Raw genomic sequence first — 21,693 nt, forward strand, 5'->3', positions numbered from 1 at the left:
TCTCATTCTTGCCAAGAACCACACTAAATTTCAAAGCTTTTTGCAAAAAGCCATATGGGAAACTTGCGGATTTCCAGATCAAAGCTCTCTACGACAAAGAATGATAAGTGTTGGGAAATAATCCCGATTCTGCCCAATGGGCCAGAATCGCAGCCCATTAGAATCTTTCTGGGTTAATTGCCGAGAAAGGTACACAAAGTCGGTAATTTACCGACTCCACATAAAGGTGAAGGACGGTAAAAACCGACCTTGTAGCAACCAGGGAAGAAAGCCCACTACCTACACAATAGCTATCACTAAGGAAGGTGTCCCCACAATCTAAGAGCAGTTGAGGACCGACTCCACGATCTCAAGGCGGTTGAAAACCGACTCCAGAATGATCGTGGAGCACGAACCACGACTCCACGATCTCAAGACGGTTAAAGACCGACTTGGCCATGATCGTGAAGCATGTGCCCCAATCCCACAATTTGAGTAGTCGATAAGTGCTCCAGATCTGACACGTGGTCCAATGGAAGAACCAGATCGCTCTCAGCATTTTATGTATAAATACTTCACAACTGGACAGATAAATTCAGATTGCTCATTGTAATAAAAGAGTGATATACACTTGGGATAAAACTGACAAAGGCATCGGAGTGGGATTATCGGATTCCCCCCGACGTAGTTTTTATATTTTGCAGGACAGCAGAGATAGGCTCTTCTGATTCATCAACTACCATACCAGAAACTGTTCTAACAGTTTGGTGCCGTTTGTGGGAAACGACTAGCAAATGTACGTCGTTTACTACGCAAACAAAATTATTTGAAATGGTACGAACAAGAGCCAAGACTTCAGGAGCAAACAACCTTCGTTACGAGACGAGGGGTGTGTCTCACCAGAATGCAGTTGAGATGGAGGCACGAATAGCTCAGATGTCTAGGGACATGGAGGTTCTAACTCAACAGAACCTTCGTCTGTTGAGGAGTCTATCGGACGAACGAATTCCTGAAGTGGCTGAGGGAAATGAAGAAGGAGAAAGCAATACCCATAATGAAGAAGACAGGGAGAGCAGAAGGGTCACGGAAAGAACCCAACCTGAAGACCGACCCCAGCAAGGTGAAGGGGTCGCGAACCCTCCTTTTGGTGAAGGAATCACGAACCCTCCTCCTGGTGAAGGTATGGTGAATCCTTAATATGAAGAAAGAAGGCTTAACGAAGCCATCGCCACACTCGATGAGAAGTATGAAGAAAAATATAACCAGTTGTAGCTTGAAATCCAGCAAAACAATAAAGAAAAAATTTCTCGGGTGGACAGCTTGTTGAACAGGTCTTCCCCATTCACCGATCGTGTCATGGCGATTCAGCTCCCCGAGAAATTTAAAATTCCAGCCATCCAAACTTATACCGGGATTGAAGATCCCACCGAGCATCTCGACAACTATAAGATGCACATGGATCTGCAGGGGACTCCTCAGGAGATGGAATGCCGAGCCATTCCACTTACCTTGTCTGGTTCAGCTCGGGATTGGTTCCGAAAACTCCCTTCGAGTTCCATCACATGTTTTGATGATCTCGAACGGAAATTCGTAACTCAATTCCTGCCCCGCAAGAGGAAGAAGCCTTCTGGGCAACTGATGGCGATGCGCCAAAAAGAAGGCGAGTCTCTGAAAGATTATGTGGTCCGATTCAATCAAGCGAAGCTCACAGTTGATAATCCAACCGAAGAAATGGTCTATGCTGCCCTCTATCAGGGCTTACGGGTGGAAGGGCCCTTGATGTCAGAAATTGCTCTCAATCATCCTAAAAATTTGACCGCCCTCACGGACGTGATTGAGAAGTATGTAAACCAAAAGGAAACCCTCACGGCTCTGAGGGAATTCCAAAAGCAGAAGGTTACGGAGTCAAACAACTTCGGAAAAAAAGGAAAAAAAAAGGGCTAGAAAGAAGAGAAGCAGACTGAAACAAAAAAAGCCATGGAACCAACAAAGTATTACCAGTTCTCCATAGATGAATGGACTCCCTTGAATTCTCCCATTAACAAGGTATTGATGGAAATCAAGAAGGATCCGCAATACGAAAGGCCTTATCCCCTTCACAATAAGCGTGTGAGGGAAGAAAATAGAAACAAGTTCTGCGCGTACCATGATGCTCGGGGTCATGTCACCGAGGAATGCAGAAATCTCAGAATCCTTATCGAGATGTTCATAAAAAACAAAAAACTACTCCGTTTCATAGCAGACAACCAGGGCCAGCCTCGGCAGAATCAGAGGCCTCAAGAGCATCAAGACCGAGAGCAGAGACATAGAGAGCGTTCTCCTCAGAGACATAATGAAGATCACCGAGGCAGAAGAAGGGAGGAACCTCAGCGAGACAGAAGCAGAAGCAGAGGGGCACAAGGTCATGGACTGCGGAATGAGCTGGTCATCGCCGACATCCGAACTATATTCGGAGGTTTTGGCGGAGGGGGAAAGACGAGTGCAGATAGGAAGGCCTATGCTCGGTACCAGAAACATCAGGAGGTGATGCCTATAGAGAGACCCCACAAATCCCACCGAAGGGAATCTATAATGGTGGGGTTTTCAGATGAAGATTATGCAGGAGTTTCACTTCCACATACCGACGCGATCGTGGTCACGCTGCAGGTGGCTAACCACCGAATCCATCGAATGTTCATCGATAACGGGAGCTCGGCTGATATCCTATATTGGTCGGCCTTTCGAAACATGGAGATTAGCCCGGAAAAGGTGATCCCGGCTACCTGCCCTTTGGTGGGGTTTGCCGGGGAACAGGTCCTGCCGGTCAGGTCTATCGAACTCCCTGTGACTGCTGGGGATTATCCGACCACAAAAACTATTATGGTTAAGTTTTTGTTGATCGATAGACCCTCGGCCTACAACGCAATTATTGGAAGGACAACGCTTAATGATCTGAAAGCGATCACTTCCACTTCACATTTGAAGATCAAATTCCCAACCGAGAGAGGTGTTGGGGAAGTAAGGGGAGAACAGGGAGTGGCATGTCAGTGTTACAATATAACGCTGAAAGGAGCCCCTTCACGAAGTAGCTGCAGGGAGAAAGGCGAGCAATAGCAATCATAACAGGGGGAATCAATAGAGGAGATGGAAGAGGTTGAAGTATGAGGTAACTAGAAAAAAGTTAGGGTCGGATCTCTGTTATCTCCAGAAATCAAAGAATCTTTGGTAGCTTTCCTTCGAAATAATACCGACATGTTCGCTTGGTGCCATGACGATATGTCAGGAATTGATCCTTCGGTAATTTCGCACAGGCTAAATGTCGACCCAAACCACCGGCCAGTTAAGCAAAAAAGAAGATGCTTTGCTCCAGAAAGAAACCGGGCCATACATGAAGAAGTGGAGAGGCTATTAAAAGCCGGTTTTATCCGAGAGGTGGACTACCCTCAGTGGTTGGCCAACGTTGTCTTGGTGAAAAAGTCGAGCGAAAAATGGAGAATGTGTGTGGACTTCACTGATCTCAACAAGGCTTGCCCAAAAGATAGTTTCCTTCTCCCCCGGATGGATGTCCTAATCGACTCCACCTCGGGGCATGAGCTCTTAAGTTTTATGGATACCTTCTTGGGGTATAACCAGATCCACATGAGCGAGCTCGATGAAGAAAAAACTTCTTTCATCATTGACCGGGGGTTGTATTGCTACAATATGATGCCATTTGGTTTGAAGAATGCCGGTGCAACCTATCAACGGCTAGTCAACAGAATGTTCTGTGACCAGATCGGAAGGAATGTAGAAGTATATGTGGATGACATGTTGGTGAAAAGCCGAAAAGCGACCAGCCATCTAGCCGATCTCGAAGAAACCTTTAACACATTAAGGAGATATTGAATGAAGTTAAACCCAGCGAAATGTGCTTTCGGTGTCTCATCCGGAAAGTTTATGGGATTCATGGTCTCAAGTAGAGGAATCGAGGCAAACCCCGAAAAAACCGAGCTGTGCTGGAAATGTAAGCTCCCCGAACAACAAAACAACTGCAGCAATTGACTGGGAGGATTGCAGCCCTAAACCGGTTCATCTCCTGGTCGACAGATAAATGTTTGCCTTTCTTCAAGATACTCCTGAAGGCGCTTGTTTGGAGTAACGAGTGGGAAATGGCTTTTGGTCATTTGAAAGAATACCTAGCCAACCCACCACTCCTAAGCTCGCCAGAGGAAGGAGAAATTCTCTACCTATACTTAGCAGTGTCGCCATCAGCTCTTAGCTCGGTCTTGGTCCGAGAGGAGTCGGGTCTATAAAAGCCAGTATATTTCACCAGCAGGGCGCTACACAGGGTCGAAGAAAGGTATCCTCGAATTGAGAAGTTAGCTTTTGCCCTTATCACTTCAGCCAGGAGGTTGAGACCATACTTCCAGGCACATGCTATAAGGGTACTCACAGAGTATCCTTTGAAGAAAATATTGCAAAAGCCAGACCTCTCAGGAAGGTTAGTAAATTGGGCTGTGGAACTCGGAGAATTTAACCTGGAATTTCATCCGAGAACCACCATCAAGGCCCAAGTTCTGGCAGACTTTATTGCAGAATTCAGCAATCTCCCCGAGAGCCATGAAACGCCTGCAAAAGAAGCATGGATAGCTTATGTAGATGGATCATCCATGAAGTCCCGAAGCGGAGCTGGGGTGGCCTTGATAACACCGGATAAGGAGGAAATTGCAGTGGCATTAAAGTTAGACTTTCCAACCACAAACAACGAGGCGGAGTACGAAGCAGTAATAGCAGGCCTTAGCCTGGCAGAACATCTAGGAGCAAAAAACCTCTAAGTCTGAAGCGACTCACAGGTTGTTGTCGGCCACATCCAAGGAGGATCCTAGGCCAAAGGTGAAAAAATGATAAAGTACCTTGCCAAGGTGTTGGGTTTTTGGGACCGTTTTGAACGATTGGTGGTCACACAGATCCCGAGGGCTGAAACAGACGAGCCGATGCACTAGCTTGGCTGGGATCGGCAACGGACGAAATGATTTCAGCCTCAAAACACCGGGTTATCATTCTAGACAAGCCTTCCGTGGATGATGCTGGATCGATAATGTAGATCCATGACGCCTACGTAATTCCTGAGTGGGCGAGGTACGTGATTGAATATCTTAAGGATGGGCCACTGCCAAATGACAAAAAAGAAGCTCGAAAAATCCGGATGCAATCAACACGATACACTCTTGTCGGTAACATTCTATATCACTGAGGCTATTCAATTCTACTATTAAAGTGCCTCTCAGCGAATGAGGTTGAGTATGTGTTAAAGGAAATTCATGAGGGAGTCTGTGGCAGTCACTCGGGGGGTAGAATGTTAGCACACAAAGCTGTACGAGCTAGCTACTATTGGCCAACGATGAATCAAGAATCAATGGAAATGGTCCGAAGGTGTGACAAGTGTCAAAGGTTTGCAAAGTTACAAACCAAACCACCAGTAGAACTCAGCTCGGTTTCTTCACCATGGCCGTTTGCCCAATGGGGGGTTGACATTGTAGGGCCCATGCCCACAGGAAAAGGGAATTGCAGATTTCTAGTGGTCGTAGTGGATTATTTCACGAAATGGGCAAAAGCGGGGCCTTTAATGACTATTACAACTGGGGCAATTAAAAATTTCCTCTGGAAGGTGATCATATGTAGATTTGGGATACCTTACAACCTAGTAACTGAAAATGGAACATAGTTCAACTGCAAACCATTCCAGGAGTGGTGCGATGAGCTTAAGATTCGACATGTTTTCTCGTCAGTATATCACCCGCAGTCAAATGGGCAGGTCGAAGCAACAAACAAAACTCTAGTGAAGATATTGAAGAAAAAACTCCCGAAGCGTAAGGGAAGATGGGTAGAATACTTACCGGAAGTCATGTGGTCATACCGAACGACAATCAGCTTGGCAACTTCTGAAACTCCTTACTCACTAGCATTCGGAGTCGAAGCAGTGATCCCAGTTGAAATAGGTTCCCCAAGCTTCCGCATTCAGCATTATAATCCTGGGTTCAACAGCACAGGATTAAAGCTACACCTAGATCTTCTGGAAGAAAAACGAGAAGATGCGAGAGTCAGAACTTCTACTTATCAAGAAAAAGCAGCTCGGTATTATAACAAAGGAGTAAAGCCCCGATCGTTCAATACTGGTGATTGGGTGCTTCGGAGGATAACAACGGCAGCTAAAGACCCCACAGAAGGGAAACTAGGGCCGGTCTGGGAAGGACCATTCCGGGTTATTAGAAGCAATCCAAAAGGAGCATACCAGCTTGAAGATACAAACGGGAAAAAGCTGCAAAGACCATGGAATGCCGAGCATCTCCGGAAGTATTATATGTAATTCTGGTTATATTATATGTAATCTGTTTGTTTTTAAACTTAATGTTTATCAATAAAATGTAGATTCAGACAGCATATTAGATCCAAAAGACAACATTCGCGAAATGCCAAGACTTGAATCACGTTAAGGGGATTCAAGTCGGACAAATTCCGAGACTTGAATCACGTTGAGGGGATTCAAGTCGGACAAATTCCGAGATTTGAATCACGTTGAGGGGATTCAAGTCGAAGAAATTCCGATATTTGAATCACGTTGAGGGGATTCAAGTCGAAAAAATGCCGAGACTTGAATCATGTTGAGAGGATTCAAGTCGGACAAATTCCTAGATTTGAATCACGTTGAGGGGATTCAAGTCGAAGAAATGCCGAGACTTGAATCACGTTGAGGGGATTCAAGTCGGACAAATTCCGAGACTTAAATCACGTTGAGGGGATTCAAGTCAAAGAAATGCCTTGACTCAAGTCCGAAGTTCAATATTTTGAATCAAAATTCAAGGATACAAGAAAATGCAGCCTAATAAACTTAGGCCAAATTCAAAAATTTACACTTAGCCAATTTTGGCTAAGTGTAAAACCTAGACGGTACGGGAACAGAGCAGAAGAATAGAGTAAAAGGTACAACACCAACATAAATTTTTTGCAAAAGTACCGAATGTTATAAACATAGAAAAGCAAAGGCTTACAAAAACTCCCAAACAAAAGGCGTGCCAAAAAATTAAAAAAAAAAAATGCTAAGTTTTGTCTACATTCGGTTCTTCGGAAACTTGGCTAGTAGGAGCCTCAATATCAGTGGCCTTAGTCGAAGCATCTAAGTCTGCCGGCTCGGTCACCTCATCAACAGGTTCGGCATATTCACCAACCCAATCCGGGATATCAGGAATCAAGTCTCGGCCTATTTCCCGTAGCTCTAATATAGCTTGCTCGAGAACATCCATAAAGTCGGTATAGTTCAGCCCTGCAAAATTTGGGGAAGGCATCAAAGGGTAAAGCACAAATTCTTTGAGGGAATCAAAACCCCAGCTAAATTTGTTAACCCAGGTTCGATCCCGAACCTTGGTGAATGCGAGAATTTGACTATGGAACCGATCGGCCTTTGATTTATAATGAGCAGCCTTCGATTTATAATGCTTGGACTTCTTCCGCAGCTCACGAAACTTGAGTTTAGCTTCTTGTAAATCGGCCTGAGCAGCTTGTAAGCTCAATTCAACCTCCTTTAACTTCTCCTCCGCGGCACTCTGAGCTTCTTCAGCACCCCGCCGAGCATCTTCGACGTTTCTCCTTTGCGCCTTCGCAGCACTCAAATCGGCTCGCAGCACAGTATTACTACATGATGTGGCCGAATACCTCGCCTCGACATTGTCATTATGAGCCTTAAGCGCAAACAATTCACGAGTCCGCGCGTCCAGTTGGGCGGATAGTCCTTGACTGGCTTCCTCGGCTGTATTTCGCATAAGCTCGACATCAGCAATTAGTGCATCATGATTAGCCAATTCTGATTCCCGCTCGGCGAGAAGCTTACTCAGCCGGGCCACTTCTGATTCCAGGGATAGTCTCCGGGCCAACTCGAGCTCAAGCTCAGAAATCCGTTGTTGAAGTCCGGCCACTACCGGGACCTGATTTCGGTGGAAATCCCTATGCTGGTCAAAAAGAGCAAAGGTATCCACCAATTGCTGCCGAGCAAAGAAGAAACTTAGAAAATAAAAACATCAAAAGCCAAATAAAGGATCAAAAGAAACTTACCATGGTTTGCAATCGGACTAATGAGGCGATCATATCCTCGGTCGAAATGCAACCGACGGTACTTTGCCCTAAGTAGTCGGCTAGAGTTAGGGCCCGAACCTCATCCATAATTGGCCCAACTAAACGCTCTTCCAAGGAGGCCTCGTCAAATTCATACTCCCAGATTGGCCTAAAAAACCCGACAGAATCGCGAGTAGGTCCCTTCGTTGGCCCGTCTTCTTCAGTTCCAAGTTCGACGAAAGGCCTACTAGAACTCGGTTTTGCCCTCTCTGCCACAGGGCAAACTATAGGTCTGACGCTTGGTCCTGCGGCTGCGCTTTCGGCTTCTACTTGGATAGATCCCGTGTCATCACCGACCTCAGCTTCTCCTCTTGGCTGCGATATTTGACGAGGCTCGATCTCGGCTTCTACTTGTGCATTTAGCAACTCGGGTAAGGCCGAATCTATTTCAGAAGGGGCGGTCTGGGCCACCCTTTCCCCAACCATAGACGGAAGGGTCACATCCTGGCCCACAAGTTCCATGCTGAGTATGTCCTCGTCACGAAGTACTGGTTCTTCACCTAGTGGTGGGTGCTGAGGCACAGCCTCCTTCTCGGTACTTTAAGGTAAGCACTCGAAAGCAGTCATCGCCAAGGGTTCGACGCGAATGGGAATATCCTTAACCTCCGAACCAATCGATTTAAGGTACGTCCGTGCCGCCTCAATCCTTGGTTTTTTCCTAACAGGTTCCCCTTCAGGCTCTTTGCCCAATTGAGGCCTTTCTTGAAAAGCCTTTGATTTTCCCGCCGGTTTCTCTGTAGCCTTCAACTTGGCGGTCTTCTTCTCCTCGGCCACCTTTTTGGCTTTAGCTTCTTGTTCGGCCCCTATCCGTTGGGCATCTGTAAAGAGCTTCTTCACAGTTTTTGGAGCCTCTTTTGGCTCCTTTCACTTCTTCGGTCCTTCGGAGACCTTCTCTTTACCCTTAAGGGTGATAGGCGCAGAGTCTTCTTTCGGTTTCTGAGCCTTACCTTTCCTATCCTTCAAAAAAGGATGATCGGAAATCGGGATCTCGTAACCGAGAATGTTTCGCATATTCTCGTTTGTGACAAGGTGGTTGAAATCCAGCACCACCTTAGCATCCTTGGCTGATGTAGCCTTCACAAAGGCAAGTATGGCGTCGACATTATCGACTTGATCATCGTTTAGTTCGGGGGCTTCCGACGCCCCGACTCTCATGCGGGCCCAGTCCCGAGGAACCCTTTGGTACTCTGGGGATAGTAACTGCTCCGGCTTTTCCCACTGGCCAGAAACCCAAAATGTTTGCTCCTTCCATTCTTTGTTGTTGGAATATCTCCAAGCGAGGTGAATAATAGACGGCTTCTTGTGAACGGTGAATTCTACCGTACCGTCCCGCCGGAAACTGGCCCGGAAAATTGTGAGGAATTCGTCTATAGTCATCCTCTTCTGAAGCTTGGTCCTCCAAAGAACATAAGAGGCAAACAAATACCTCCACCCGTTCGGTTTTATTTGGGAGGGGGCCACCCCGAGCCGCACTAACAATTCCCGGGCTATCTCGGGAAAAGGAAACCGAAATCCGGCCATCAGCATTTGCTCTGTGATTGTCACATCGCCGCCTGCGATGGAAAGTTGCTCGGGCTACTGGAAATGAAGGATTACTGAAGACGGAATGTTATAACTCTGGCGGAGGCGGCTCTCCTCAGAGGCCAGAATCAAAGACTTGAATCTGTTCTCATGAGGAATGAGAGTGGGGCCGCCACCAACATGAGCATCGTCATAATCAGAATCAGAAGCCATCGAAGCTAGCGCGACTTAGGTCTGAAGGAAGTCTGTCAAATGTTTGAAGCAAGTCGGTAAACAGTTTGAAGGTAATCGGGAAATAGGAAATATTGCCCGAAAAAGAGGGTTCTCGCCGGAAAACTCAGTGGTGTTTTACAGAATAATGAGTGGTAAAAAGTAAGAATGAGGGATGGGGGTTTATATACTCCTTCATGAAGTAGCTGAAAAGACGCTCATTGAATGCGCCGGGTTAAAAGGTTTTGTAACCGTCGGATTTACAGCTGGCCTCGAAAGACAAGCCAAACCCGCGTCTTAGCGCGTGACACAAATTTTACAGCCAAAAGGCCAGCAAGTGTCATTACACGCAGCGTAACAACCTGAATCAACCTAGTCATAGCCATGCAGCACAAGAATACAGACCGACCTGACAACAGATTCCGAATCTCATGATGACTAAGTCCATTATTTCGGATGGTTCCGATTCCTTAAAAAAAAAAAAAAAATCTCTTTTGAATTTCAAATTTCTTGGTGTATGAACAATTTCCAGCTTACTTCACATTCAAACTAGGCAGGGACGCACATAGAAATTCCTTTCACCAAAACTACTTCGTGCAAAAGGAATTGGGGGGTAACTGTTGGGAAATAATCCCGATTCTGCCCAATGGGCCAAAATTGCAGCCCATTAGAATCTTTCTCGGTTAATTGCCGAGAAAGGTATACAAAGTCGGTAATTTACTGACTCCACGTAAAGGTCAAGGACGGTAAAAACCGACCTTGTAGCAACCAAGGAAGAAAGCCCACTACCTACACAATAACTATCACTAAGGAAGGTGTCCCCACAATCTAAGAGTAGTTGAGGACCGACTCCACGATCTCAAGGCGGTTGAGGACCGACTCCACGATCTCAAGACGGTTGAAAATCGACTCCAGAATGATCGTGGAGCACGAACCATGACTCCACAATCTCAAGACGGTTAAAGACCGACTTGGCCACGATCGTGAAGCATGTGCCCCAATCCCACGATTTGAGTAGTCGATAAGTGCTCCAGATCTGACACGTGGTCCAATTGAAGAACTGGATCGCTCTCAACATTTTATGTAAAAATACTTCACAACTGGACAGGTAAATTCAGATTGCTCATTGTGATAAAAGAGTGATATACACTTGGGATAAAACTGACAAAGGCATCGGAGTGGGATTGTCGGATTCCCCCCGACGTAGTTTTTCTATTTTGCAGGACAACGGAGATAGGCTCTTCTGATTCATCAACTGCCATACCAGAAACTGTTCTAACAATAAGCACAAAAACTGAGAACAGTAGACACTAGCGCCTTCAATAAAATGGAAAGAATGCTCTAACAAATCTTTCGACTTGATCAATAAGACCCTTCTGCCAGATTTAATAAGTTCAATAACGCAAGCAAGAAAGACACAGAGGACCTGATTGTACAAACCACATATCAAGAAAAACAAATGAAAGAAAGAAGTGGAAGAGGAAAGTTACCAGGAGATATCTGGGCTTGAGGATTTCTCATCGAAATCAACGAACTCGAGAGGAGATATCTCGATGTCATCGAGATCCGGCGAGATTCTGAGGGTATTTTCCTTCCCCGTCGAAGGAAAATCGGCCCCAATCTTCCATGGTCACCGGTGACCCAAAAAACAAAGCTTTAAAAAAAAAAAAAAAAATCCTGGATGACAACTCTTTCTCCGGGTAGTGGCGACCGAGTCGTGCGGCCGGTGGGGTGAGTCCTCGTCTTCTGCAAAAAAAAAAAAAAAAAAAAAAAAAAAAAAAAAAAAAAAAAAAAAAGGAAAAAGAAGAAAGACTAATGAAAGAGTGAGAGAGAGTGAGTCAGAGAGACGAGAGAGTTGAGATTTATTTTCAAATAAGAAGAGAGAGAAAGAGAGAGAGAGTAGTAAAAGCTTGAGTTGAGGGAGATAGGCTGTGTCCAGCCTTTTTGAAAAAAAAAAAAGAAAAAAGAAAAAAGGGAAGTTGATTTGAAATTAATGGGAGATGTGCGCACGGGACACGAAAATTCGTGTATTTTTGTGTCCATGCGATTTTCATGTCTCGCGAGCCTTTAATGGGTTAGAAAAGAAAAAAAAAAAAAAATCAAAATTCAACAATTTTGAATTTTTTTCAGAGTTCGTGTCCTGCCCCCCACCCCCAAAAAAACAGATGTTTAGAGCCCAACTGGAACTGTTTTACGGCAAAAACGACTTTAATTAGAGCTTTTTTTTTCAAAAACGGCTGTAATCACTAATTTAAATTTTTTAACAAAATATATTTATATATACACTAAATAAGCATATAGTATACTAGTTAATTAAATATAATATATAGCTCCAATAGTTTTTAATTTTTAATAAATTTGTTAATACATTTTTTACTCAATTTATTAATATATGTTACATATGCTACTTAATATTTATAAGTGTGTGTATTAGTTAACATATATACTAACTACTTAGCTCTGAATCAAAAAAAATTAAAACCAGTTTTTTTTATTTTTTATTTTTTATTTTTATTTTTTATCTTCTATAATTTTTTGTTATTTTATATTTTTTCTTAATTTAAATAATTATATGAGGGGTATTTTTTTCATTAGGGGGAACATTGATATTTTTTGGTAGTTTGAGGGGGGACATTGACAATTGAATGGTAGTTTTGAGGGGGATATATAGATCGTACCACAATCGATCACATTGATCGTACCACGATCCATCACATTGATCGTACCACGATCTATAACATGATCATGGTACAATCTCTGTGATGGATCGTGCTACGATCATGTGTGATCGATCGTGGTACGATCTAAGTGTGATCGATCGTGGTACGATCTATGTGATTGATTGTAGTACCATCATGTGTGATAAATCGTGATACGATCTAGTGATCAATCGTGGTACGATCTAAGTGTGATCGATCGTGATACGGTCTATGTGATCGATCTTTGTACGATCATGTGTGATCGATTGTTGTATGATCATGTGTGATCAATCGTTGTAGGATCTAAGTGTGATCGATCGTGGTAGGATTTAAGTGTGATCGATCACGGTACGATCCATGTGATTGATCGTGGTACGATCAATGTGATCGATCGTGGTACGATCAATGTGATCGATCGTGATACGATCAATTTGATCGATTGTGATACCATCATGTGTGTTTGATCATGGTACGATCTATGTGATCGATCATGGTATGATCTACGTAATCGATCGTTGGTACCATCACGTGTGATCGAACGTGGTACGATCTATGTGTGATCAATCGTGATAGGATCTAGCTGTGATCGATCGTGGTACGATCTATGCGATCAATCGTGATAGGATCTAGCTGTGATCGATCGTGGTACGATCTATGCGATCGATCGTGGTACGATCATGTGCGATTGATTGTGGTAGGATCTAAGTGTGATCAATCGTGGTACGATCTATGTGATCGATAGTGGTAGGATCTAAGTGTGATCGATCGTAGTACGATCTATGTGATTGATTGTGGTACGATCATGTGCAATCGATCGTGGTATGATCACGTGCGGTCGATCGTGGTACAATCTATGTGATCAATTGTGGTATGATCTAAGCGATCGATCATGGTACGATATATATATGTGATCAATAGTCGATCGTGATACGATCTATGTGATCGATCGTGATACGATTTATGTGATTGATCGTTGTACGATATATGTGATGGAACGTGGTACGATCATGTGATTGATCGTGGTATGATCTATGTGATCGATCGTGATACGATCTATGTGAAACATTTTTTTTTTTTTTGTTTAAATGGCTGCAATTAGAGCTGTTTTCAAAACGGCTCCATTTCGAACCCTTTTCTTTTGTTAAAACAGCTCAAATTAGAGCCGCTTTAAAAAGGGCTCAAATTTGAGCCGTTTTAAAAAAGCGGCTCTAATTAGAGCTGTTTTAACAAAAAAAAAAAAAAAAAAGGGTTCGAAATGGAGCTATTTTAGTTAAAACGGTTCCAACTAGAGTCGTTTTAAGAAAAACAGCTCTAATTAGAGCCGCTTTTGTTAAATGGCTCTAATTAATTTTGAGCCGTTTTTAAAAAGCGACTCTAATTAGAGCCATTTTAGTTAAAACAGTTCTAATTGGAGCCGTTTAAACGAAAATAACTAAAATTAAGTTGAGCCGCTTTTTTTAAAACGGCTCTAATTAGAGCCGCTTTAGTTAAAAACAGCTTAAAATGCCATTTTTTTGTAGTGTTTTTGGCATCAGATACCCTTTCTTTTTCAACTTCTCACCTATTTCTCCATTCTTCACCATCCGTTCGTCACCCACAAAACACTCATATGGAAAGCACGTATAATCAAACACAAAAACTATTTTCACCATATTCTCCTTACAGACATTTAGCAATAATCACATGAATTACAAGAGGCCAGGCCACCCAAGTTCTCGAAGCCCATGATGAGAGTGGGCAAAGAGAGAGAGAACATGGGCGTGGCTGGTGCTGTCTGGATCAAGTGAGACAGTTTTCGGCGATGGCTTTCTGTCCGGTACGTGGTGGGGGTTTGGTTGAAAAATTTGGAGAAAGGGATCGATGGGTGTGGGTTGATTTGGTTGAAAAATCTGGTGTTTTCATCTCTACTCTACATGATGTATTTAATTGAGGTGTCAAACTTCTATTAGAGGTTGTAAAAGTAGTGTTTTACAGCATGACTGTATAAAAGGGGCTCTCTAAAAAATTTATGTTGAGAAAAAAAAAAACAAAAACAAAATCAAAAGGAAAAGAATCAAAAAGAAAGGAAACTGAAAAATGGCTCATCTGTTAAAGATACTCTAATAACTAGTCATATCCTGAATCAAAATGATTCGTCGGATTTGAAACTTATTTTTTTACTACAAAACAAACCGATATAACATCTTAGCTAGCTCAATATGAATGCTCATAGAGTCGGTAGAATGTACCATGCATGTCCATATGAGAAGAAGTGCATGTGGTGTTGATTAATATTTCTTTTTATTATTCAACATGGGGAAAAGAGGAAGAGGATTACCAAGGGGGGATGATTAATATTTTGGCGGTGCTAATTTTTTAACTCAGCCTATAAAATTGTTGAGTGTTTTTTTGAACATGTAAGAATTAACATATATTTTTTTTTTCTCACATGCTAATTTAAAAAGTTATTTGATTTTTACATGTTAAAAAACACATAACAATTTATAGGCTGAATTAGAAAAAAATCTTTCAATCTAATTGGATGAAATTTATGAGTCAAGGATATTACATAATAATATCCTAAATTCAAAGGGCGTCACATGCATTTGCATCAGATCACACCTAGAAACGCTCAATCTCCGTATCCATTAAAAAAAAATAAATCAGCCAAAATCTTGAATTGTTCAAGTATTTCCAATGGTACACAGTGTAATAACTGATGATCGATTGACAGTTTAACAGTTAAAGGAATTCTTAATTTTTTTTATATTTAAAATATTTAATTAAAATACGATATACTTTTTACTGAGAATTTGAACTACCTTTACATTGATACTATGCACATTAAATTATCAATTATCTTAAAAGTTTAAAATCATATAATTATCATTTTCCTAAATATCCCTATTATTTAATTAATATTCTTACATTTTTTTCTCAAATGTTACAGCAAAAAATAAAAATAAAAAACATTTTCTAAGGTAGGAGTGCATGTATTATGCAGTGTAAATAAAATCTTAAATCTTTAAAGAGAAAAGAAAGTAAAAGTCATTTTTCAATAATAACAATAACAATAATAATAATAATAATGATCATGCCGCATGCAAAAAGTCTTGGTGGTGAAGAATAATGATTTTAAAAAAGAAAGTAAAAGCCATTTTTCCTTAGTAGTAGTAGTAATAATAGTAATAATAATAATAATAATAATAATATACTTTCCTTTTCTTTTTTTTTTTCTTTTTTTTATCAGGGTATCCTGTTTTACTAATAGCTGAATAATACTTCGGAATAACTGACTCAAAGGACTAGTGTAATTATCGAGCATAAAGGCCTAACCTAGATTCACAGACTAATCTCCGATCTGTACCTCATGAGAACCGCCATTATCTACATGGAGCGCTTGAATCACGAGTTATACTCAGGTAGCTGGCTCAAAGAAGGAAGTAGCATTCAGGAGAATTCAAACCTAGGATTAGAAGGGAGAAATACCCTACTATCCCAAGCTTTGACCCAGAGACTTGCATAAGGGGGGGCTGGCAGGGGCCATGGCCCCCCCTCAATTTCAAAAAAGAAAAACAAAATCACAAGGTTAAAAAAATAAAATTTAACCTATTGATCCCTATCAATAAATTTTTTTTTGCCCTTCGCCTCTGCTCATAAGAACTTCTGATTCCGTCCCTGCTTTGACCAACTGAGACACCCCCTTGAGGTTTATATACACTTTCACTTTCACATTCTTAACAAGCTCCCTAACATAGTTTTTAATAATCAACATTAAATTTAAAATTTATTAATATTAAATTTTAATACAATTATAATTTTAAAAGTTACGTAAAAATTTATGAAAGTAAAAGTGTGAGAAGCATTTCTCTAAGTAGGTGGCGAAAGGTAGCGGACAACACGCAAATCTCTTGACAATGTCTTCTGAATTTGTTGATTTGGTATAATTTTTTGTTTTTTTTTAACAGTTGATTTGGTCTAATTGGTGGCTCAGAAGGCAAGCAAAGTTTTCAAAAAAAAAAAAATGAATAAAAGGGAAGCATTTTTCTTTATGCAATTAATTTATGGGCCCCACTTTTAAATATTCACAATAGGGAAATGCTAGTGTTCCCACCCCCATCACACCAACCCTAAGCACTAAATAGTGCTTAGGGTTGGTGGGATGGGGGTGGGAATACTAGCATTTCCCTTCACAATATGATACGAAAGATTCAGAAAAACGTATATAGTGCACTATAAAAAAATTTGGAATTTTTGATGGTTTCTAACTGTTCAGAAATTGTAAAAAATGGTCTAGAAAAAGTTCAGATGATTTTTTCTTGACGGTTTCAAATGGGTTGCTAATCGGGGTTATGGACAGTTTGGGCCAAATAGTCCGCAATTCCAGACGATTTGGCCCAAATCGTCTAGATTTTGTAATTTTTTTTTTCCTTTATGGATTTATTTATTTATTTATTTTTTGTCGGGATTTATTTATTTTCTGTCGGGATTTGTTTATCTAGTTGGATTTATTTTTCTGGCCAAATCAAGCCAGAAAAATGCCACAAGGTCGATCGACGACGGAGAAGACGGCCAAATCCAGCCACTCAAATCCAATCAAAACCCCAAAGGCATGGTTCACGTGAAAGAAGCCCCACAGGTTCATGCGGAACCCACTGCTGGCAAGCTGGGGCCCCATAGCTTCGACGATTTTCGGGGCCGTGAAGGAGAAGGACTAGGTCTAACCGGGGTTGATCTTTCCAGTGGGGATGAACATGAAACCAACTTGGGAGCCAGTGTAGAGGAGCTGCAGGGTGCTATCGTAGTGGGAGAAGACCGATGAAGAAGAAGCCGGTGAAGAAGAAGCCTTTCCTCTGTCGACTTCTTCTGGGCAGTCTGCGTTTGTTTGGGAATTAGATCGACTCGATTCAAGGTCTGGAGGGTTAGGGTTTTGTATTTATTTGTTTACAATGTGCTGAATATTGGGGGTGTAATTTTGGTTGGGAAATTTTTTGGCTTTCAAAAGAAATGGACCGTTGTGATTTTGGCTAGGAAAAAAATCGGATGGATGTGGTGAAATCTAGGGGTATCACGGGGATTGATGACATGGTGTGGGAAAAAATATTTCCTGACGACTTCAAAAGAAATCGTCTGGAACTGAAACTTTAAAGACGGTTTGGTAAAAATAGTCCATAAAATTCTTTGGGAATAACATTTACAGACGATTTCGGAAAAAACTGTCTGGAATTTTATGGACAGTTTAAACAAACCGTCCATAAAAAATTTGTTACAGGCGGTTTCGAAAAAAACCATCTAGAAAAAAAACTGAACAGTAGAAATCCATAAAATGCTTTTTTTTTTTTTTATTTATTTTTTTTTGGGTAGTGATAGCAATACATGACCAGTAGAAACCATCTAGAAAAAAACCGTCAATAATTGCCTTTTTTTTTTCCTTTCTTTCTTTTTTTGTTTTTTGTATTGATAGCAATACATGACCAATTTCTCTCTTTCATTCTTTGCAAAGTATACCTCAAACTTTAATTTCGAACGTGACACAATTGCATCAATCTTTATTTTTACGCTTGAGAATAGTTTTCTTTAGTGGTAGGTGTGTATATATATATCAAGTAAATTAACAAACAATATTTACGGTACACTCGGAAGACACGAGCTCGACAAACAATAGCCTGCCTCAGTGGTGCCTGAATTATATATATAAATATATCAAGTAAATTAACAAACAATATTTACGGTACACTCGGAAGATTTTTTATTTTTTCTTCTTGCTAAGACACGAGCTCAACAAACAACAGCCTGCCTCAGTGGTGCCTGAATGCAAGAACTTATCTTTTTGTACGCTAACACGGTTTTGCCCAATTAATATTATATAGAATTCATTGATGAGTAGCCTATTGTTTTATAAAAGTGACAAACCTTCCGACATCCAGACTCCAGAGGGACATCTACAAAAAAAAAACTTAACCTAAAGTTTTACTATGAATTCCATTGACCAATCAATTCTATACAATAATACAAAGGTGTGACATGTTTTGGCATTAATTAATAGAACCGCATGACATCTAACTCAAGCAAAAATTAATGTATTCGTAAGTTCATCTTTCGAAGTCATGAATTATTGGTGCAATTAATTATTGTTATTAAAGGTCTATTGAAAGTCGATCGGGATCTCCTACAATTGTTAAGTCCACAATTGTATGGAATCACCCTTCATTGAAAGTTCCGTACCCCAATTCTCTACTATGAAGGCCCAATTGTGTCTAATGTCTCATAGAGACACAAGAAATATTTGCTAATCAAAATATATTTTATGAATGAAAAATGCTATTTTGCATACCTTGTTTTAATTTATTGGGTTGATTTTTTTTTTTTTTTTTTTTTTTAAAAATGTCGGATGTGGAAATACAGTGGGATGGAGTTGGGGGGAGAGAGAAGAGTATATGTTCATAAAAATCCAATTTATTTTTGAGTCTCCAAATAGCTAGCTAGCTATTCACTTCCAAAAACTTCAATATGAAAGTTTTGATATTTAATTTTGATGGTTATTTTAATTTTTAGGAAAATATATATATATATATATATATATATATATATATATATATATAAGGTGCTATAACTCAATTTCTTTAAACCAATTAATAATTAAAAGTTGTGTTTCTTTTTCTTTCTTTTCAGATTATATAAAAAATTTGAGATATCTTTAGTTCTTTACTAAGTCTGAGCAGGGGCGTAGTAGATTATATAATTATTGCATTTTGTATTCTTTTTGTTCACAACGCTGACTTGGTCTGTGCATGAGAAAAATATATATGCCGGTCAATGGTATAGCACGTAATATAAATACATGACAACGTACTCCTCTGCCTTAACCACGCAGCAAGCGAAGAGCCTTCTTCTTCTTCCTCTAGCTTCTTCACACGAAAGCATTAGTCATGGCTTCCCATCGCTCTATCCCCTACTCCATTCCCAGTACAACCACAAAATTCTGCCTTTTATTTTCACTGCTTGTGGGAATGGCCTCTGCCCAGTTATCCTCTACTTTCTATGATACATCCTGCCCCAAAGCCCTTTCCACCATTAAAACCGTTGTTGATGCTGCAGTGGAAATAGAGGCACGCATGGGGGCATCGTTGCTCCGTCTTCACTTTCATGATTGCTTTGTTAATGCAAGTCATCTCTCTGATCACTTTCTCTCTCGTTGTTTTTTTTGTTTTTGTCGTTCTGTAGTATATATAGTGAAATCCAAAGAAGACAGGTTGATGATTTGGGATCTTGGAAACAAAGAAAGTAACAAGTTTGCATAAAATTTATGTTACAGGGATGTGATGGATCTGTACTGTTGGATGGCCCCAATTCAGAGAAAACAGCTGCTCCCAATAATGGTTCGCTAAGGGGATTTGATGTAATAGATACCATCAAATCTCAAGTAGAGAGCGTATGTGCTGGTGTTGTATCTTGTGCTGACATCTTAGCCGTTGTTGCAAGAGACTCTGTTGTTGCCGTAAGAAAAATAAAATTTTTTAATTTATATAAATCATGTTATTTTTGGTGTAATTTTCCTCATGATATTGAATTGTTGAATTCAGCTAGGTGGGCCTTATTGGACAGTTCTATTGGGCAGAAGAGACTCTACCACCTCAAGTGCAAGTGATGCTAATTCCAACATCCCTGCTCCAACTTTGGATCTTAGTGGCCTTATCACTTCCTTCTCAAACAAAGGTCTCACTGCCAATGAATTGGTGGCTCTTTCCGGTAAAACTCTAAATTTAACAAATGAGAAATGATATTTAATAGATTACTGGACGATTAATTAATATGACGTACTTTTTACGAGCTCTTGCATGTTAATTCAATAGTCGATTTTCTCTCTCACGTTATTGAAGTCTTATTTCTTCAGGAGCTCACACAATAGGCCAAGCTAGATGCATTAGCTTCCGGGCCAGGGCATACAATGAAACCAACATAGACTCCTCATTCAAAACATCACTACAATCGAAATGTCCAAGCACCGGAGGGGACAACAATCTTTCCCCTCTTGACGTCACTTCTCCGACAACCTTTGACAATGCTTACTTCACGAACTTGAAAAACAAAAAGGGTCTGTTGCACTCGGATCAACAGCTCTATAATGGAGGTTCCACAGACTCTCAAGTTGATACTTACAGCTCCGACTCGGCAACTTTCAAAACAGACTTCGCGAACGCCATAGTGAAGATGGGGAACATTAGCCCACTTACGGGCACGAGCGGCCAGATCAGAACAAACTGCAGGAAAACCAACTAAAAATCGAAGGACCGGAGTGTTCTTCTGGTGGCTTTGGGTGTCCAATAATAATGGTGTTTGTTTGAATGTTGTCGATGTGATTTCGTTTTGTAGTCAGTTAGACAACAATCTCGGAGAAATCTTGTTATTATATTTAAAGATGTGTTGACTATCATATATTTACATCCCCCAGTTGAATGATAAATTATAATATTATATTCAGAACTTGTTGAGTGTGTTAGAGGATATATACATTACAATTTAATAGATTCAAAAGGAAGAAATTTATGTCTCTTTTTTGTTTAATTGGTCGAGGGAATGTGAGTTGAAATAACTATTCAATAAGATCCTCTTCATTTTAAGTGAAATGAAAATTAATTATTTTATTGTTCAAATTAATTTTTCAAACATCTAACGGTACTATATATAAGGTATTTCAAATTATTTAAAAATTTAAAATGACGTGACAATATAAATAATACATATACTATTAGATACTATAAAATTTAATATGAACTATAAAATGCAGAGAGTCCTACTTAATGTAAATAGGGCTTTTCTACATGACAATGAGCTAATTCGGGTAAATGAGTCATTTCCATGGATAATTGTTATTATTTTTGTCGCTCATATTTGTAGGGAGAATAACAGGGAATTCATATTCTTTCCGGCTCCTAGGCTTCAGGGATCCATCTTGCTGGGCAGGCTAGAGTAATGGCCCAGAATAAGTAGCTTTCACCTCAGTACTCGATTTTGATGGGGCTTGAATACTTTATTCAAATCTTGTCAAAGCTGGGCACTTCAATAGCTTCAGAGGCCCATTTGACCCAACCAGGCTAAGAGTCCTGGCCCAAATAAGCAATGTTTTCGTCTGTTTCTTTTACCTTTTCATTCTTGAGGGCAGCGCTGCCCAATCTTAAAA

The 21,693-nt window shown here is 40.7% G+C and overlaps 3 protein-coding genes across 3 annotated transcripts; all 3 read left to right on the forward strand.

Moving 5' to 3' along the window:
• Positions 1-1,335: 1,335 nt before the first annotated feature.
• Positions 1,336-1,923, forward strand: LOC133873449 (uncharacterized). Its single transcript, XM_062311149.1, has one exon. It carries the CDS (start codon positions 1,336-1,338, stop codon positions 1,921-1,923), a length of 588 nt encoding a protein of 195 aa, XP_062167133.1.
• A 33-nt stretch (positions 1,924-1,956) lies between these two features.
• On the forward strand, positions 1,957-3,072 carry LOC133873450 (uncharacterized). The gene has a single exon (XM_062311150.1). It carries the CDS (start codon positions 1,957-1,959, stop codon positions 3,070-3,072), a length of 1,116 nt encoding a protein of 371 aa, XP_062167134.1.
• Positions 3,073-19,359: 16,287 nt separating this feature from the next.
• LOC133873782 (cationic peroxidase 1-like) lies at positions 19,360-20,998 on the forward strand. Its single transcript, XM_062311536.1, has 4 exons — positions 19,360-19,675; positions 19,828-20,010; positions 20,096-20,261; positions 20,407-20,998. Exons 1-4 carry the CDS (start codon positions 19,442-19,444, stop codon positions 20,790-20,792), a joined length of 969 nt encoding a protein of 322 aa, XP_062167520.1. The 5' UTR covers positions 19,360-19,441; the 3' UTR covers positions 20,793-20,998.
• Positions 20,999-21,693: the final 695 nt, after the last annotated feature.

This window comes from Alnus glutinosa, chromosome 7, assembly GCF_958979055.1.
Source record: "Alnus glutinosa chromosome 7, dhAlnGlut1.1, whole genome shotgun sequence".
Classification (NCBI taxonomy): Eukaryota; Viridiplantae; Streptophyta; class Magnoliopsida; order Fagales; family Betulaceae; genus Alnus; species Alnus glutinosa.

What these genes read in the sequence shown, in the direction of transcription:
- LOC133873449 (XM_062311149.1), top strand. Translation starts at nt 1,336, where the DNA reads ATGGCGATTCAGCTCCCCGAGAAATTTAAAATTCCAGCCATCCAAACT.
- LOC133873450 (XM_062311150.1), top strand. Translation starts at nt 1,957, where the DNA reads ATGGAACCAACAAAGTATTACCAGTTCTCCATAGATGAATGGACTCCC.
- LOC133873782 (XM_062311536.1), top strand. Translation starts at nt 19,442, where the DNA reads ATGGCTTCCCATCGCTCTATCCCCTACTCCATTCCCAGTACAACCACA. An exon ending in TTCATGATTGCTTTGTTAAT is followed by an intron (nt 19,676 to 19,827) that starts GCAAGTCATCTC and finishes TTTATGTTACAG; the next exon opens with GGATGTGATGGATCTGTACT. An exon ending in CAAGAGACTCTGTTGTTGCC is followed by an intron (nt 20,011 to 20,095) that starts GTAAGAAAAATA and finishes TGTTGAATTCAG; the next exon opens with CTAGGTGGGCCTTATTGGAC.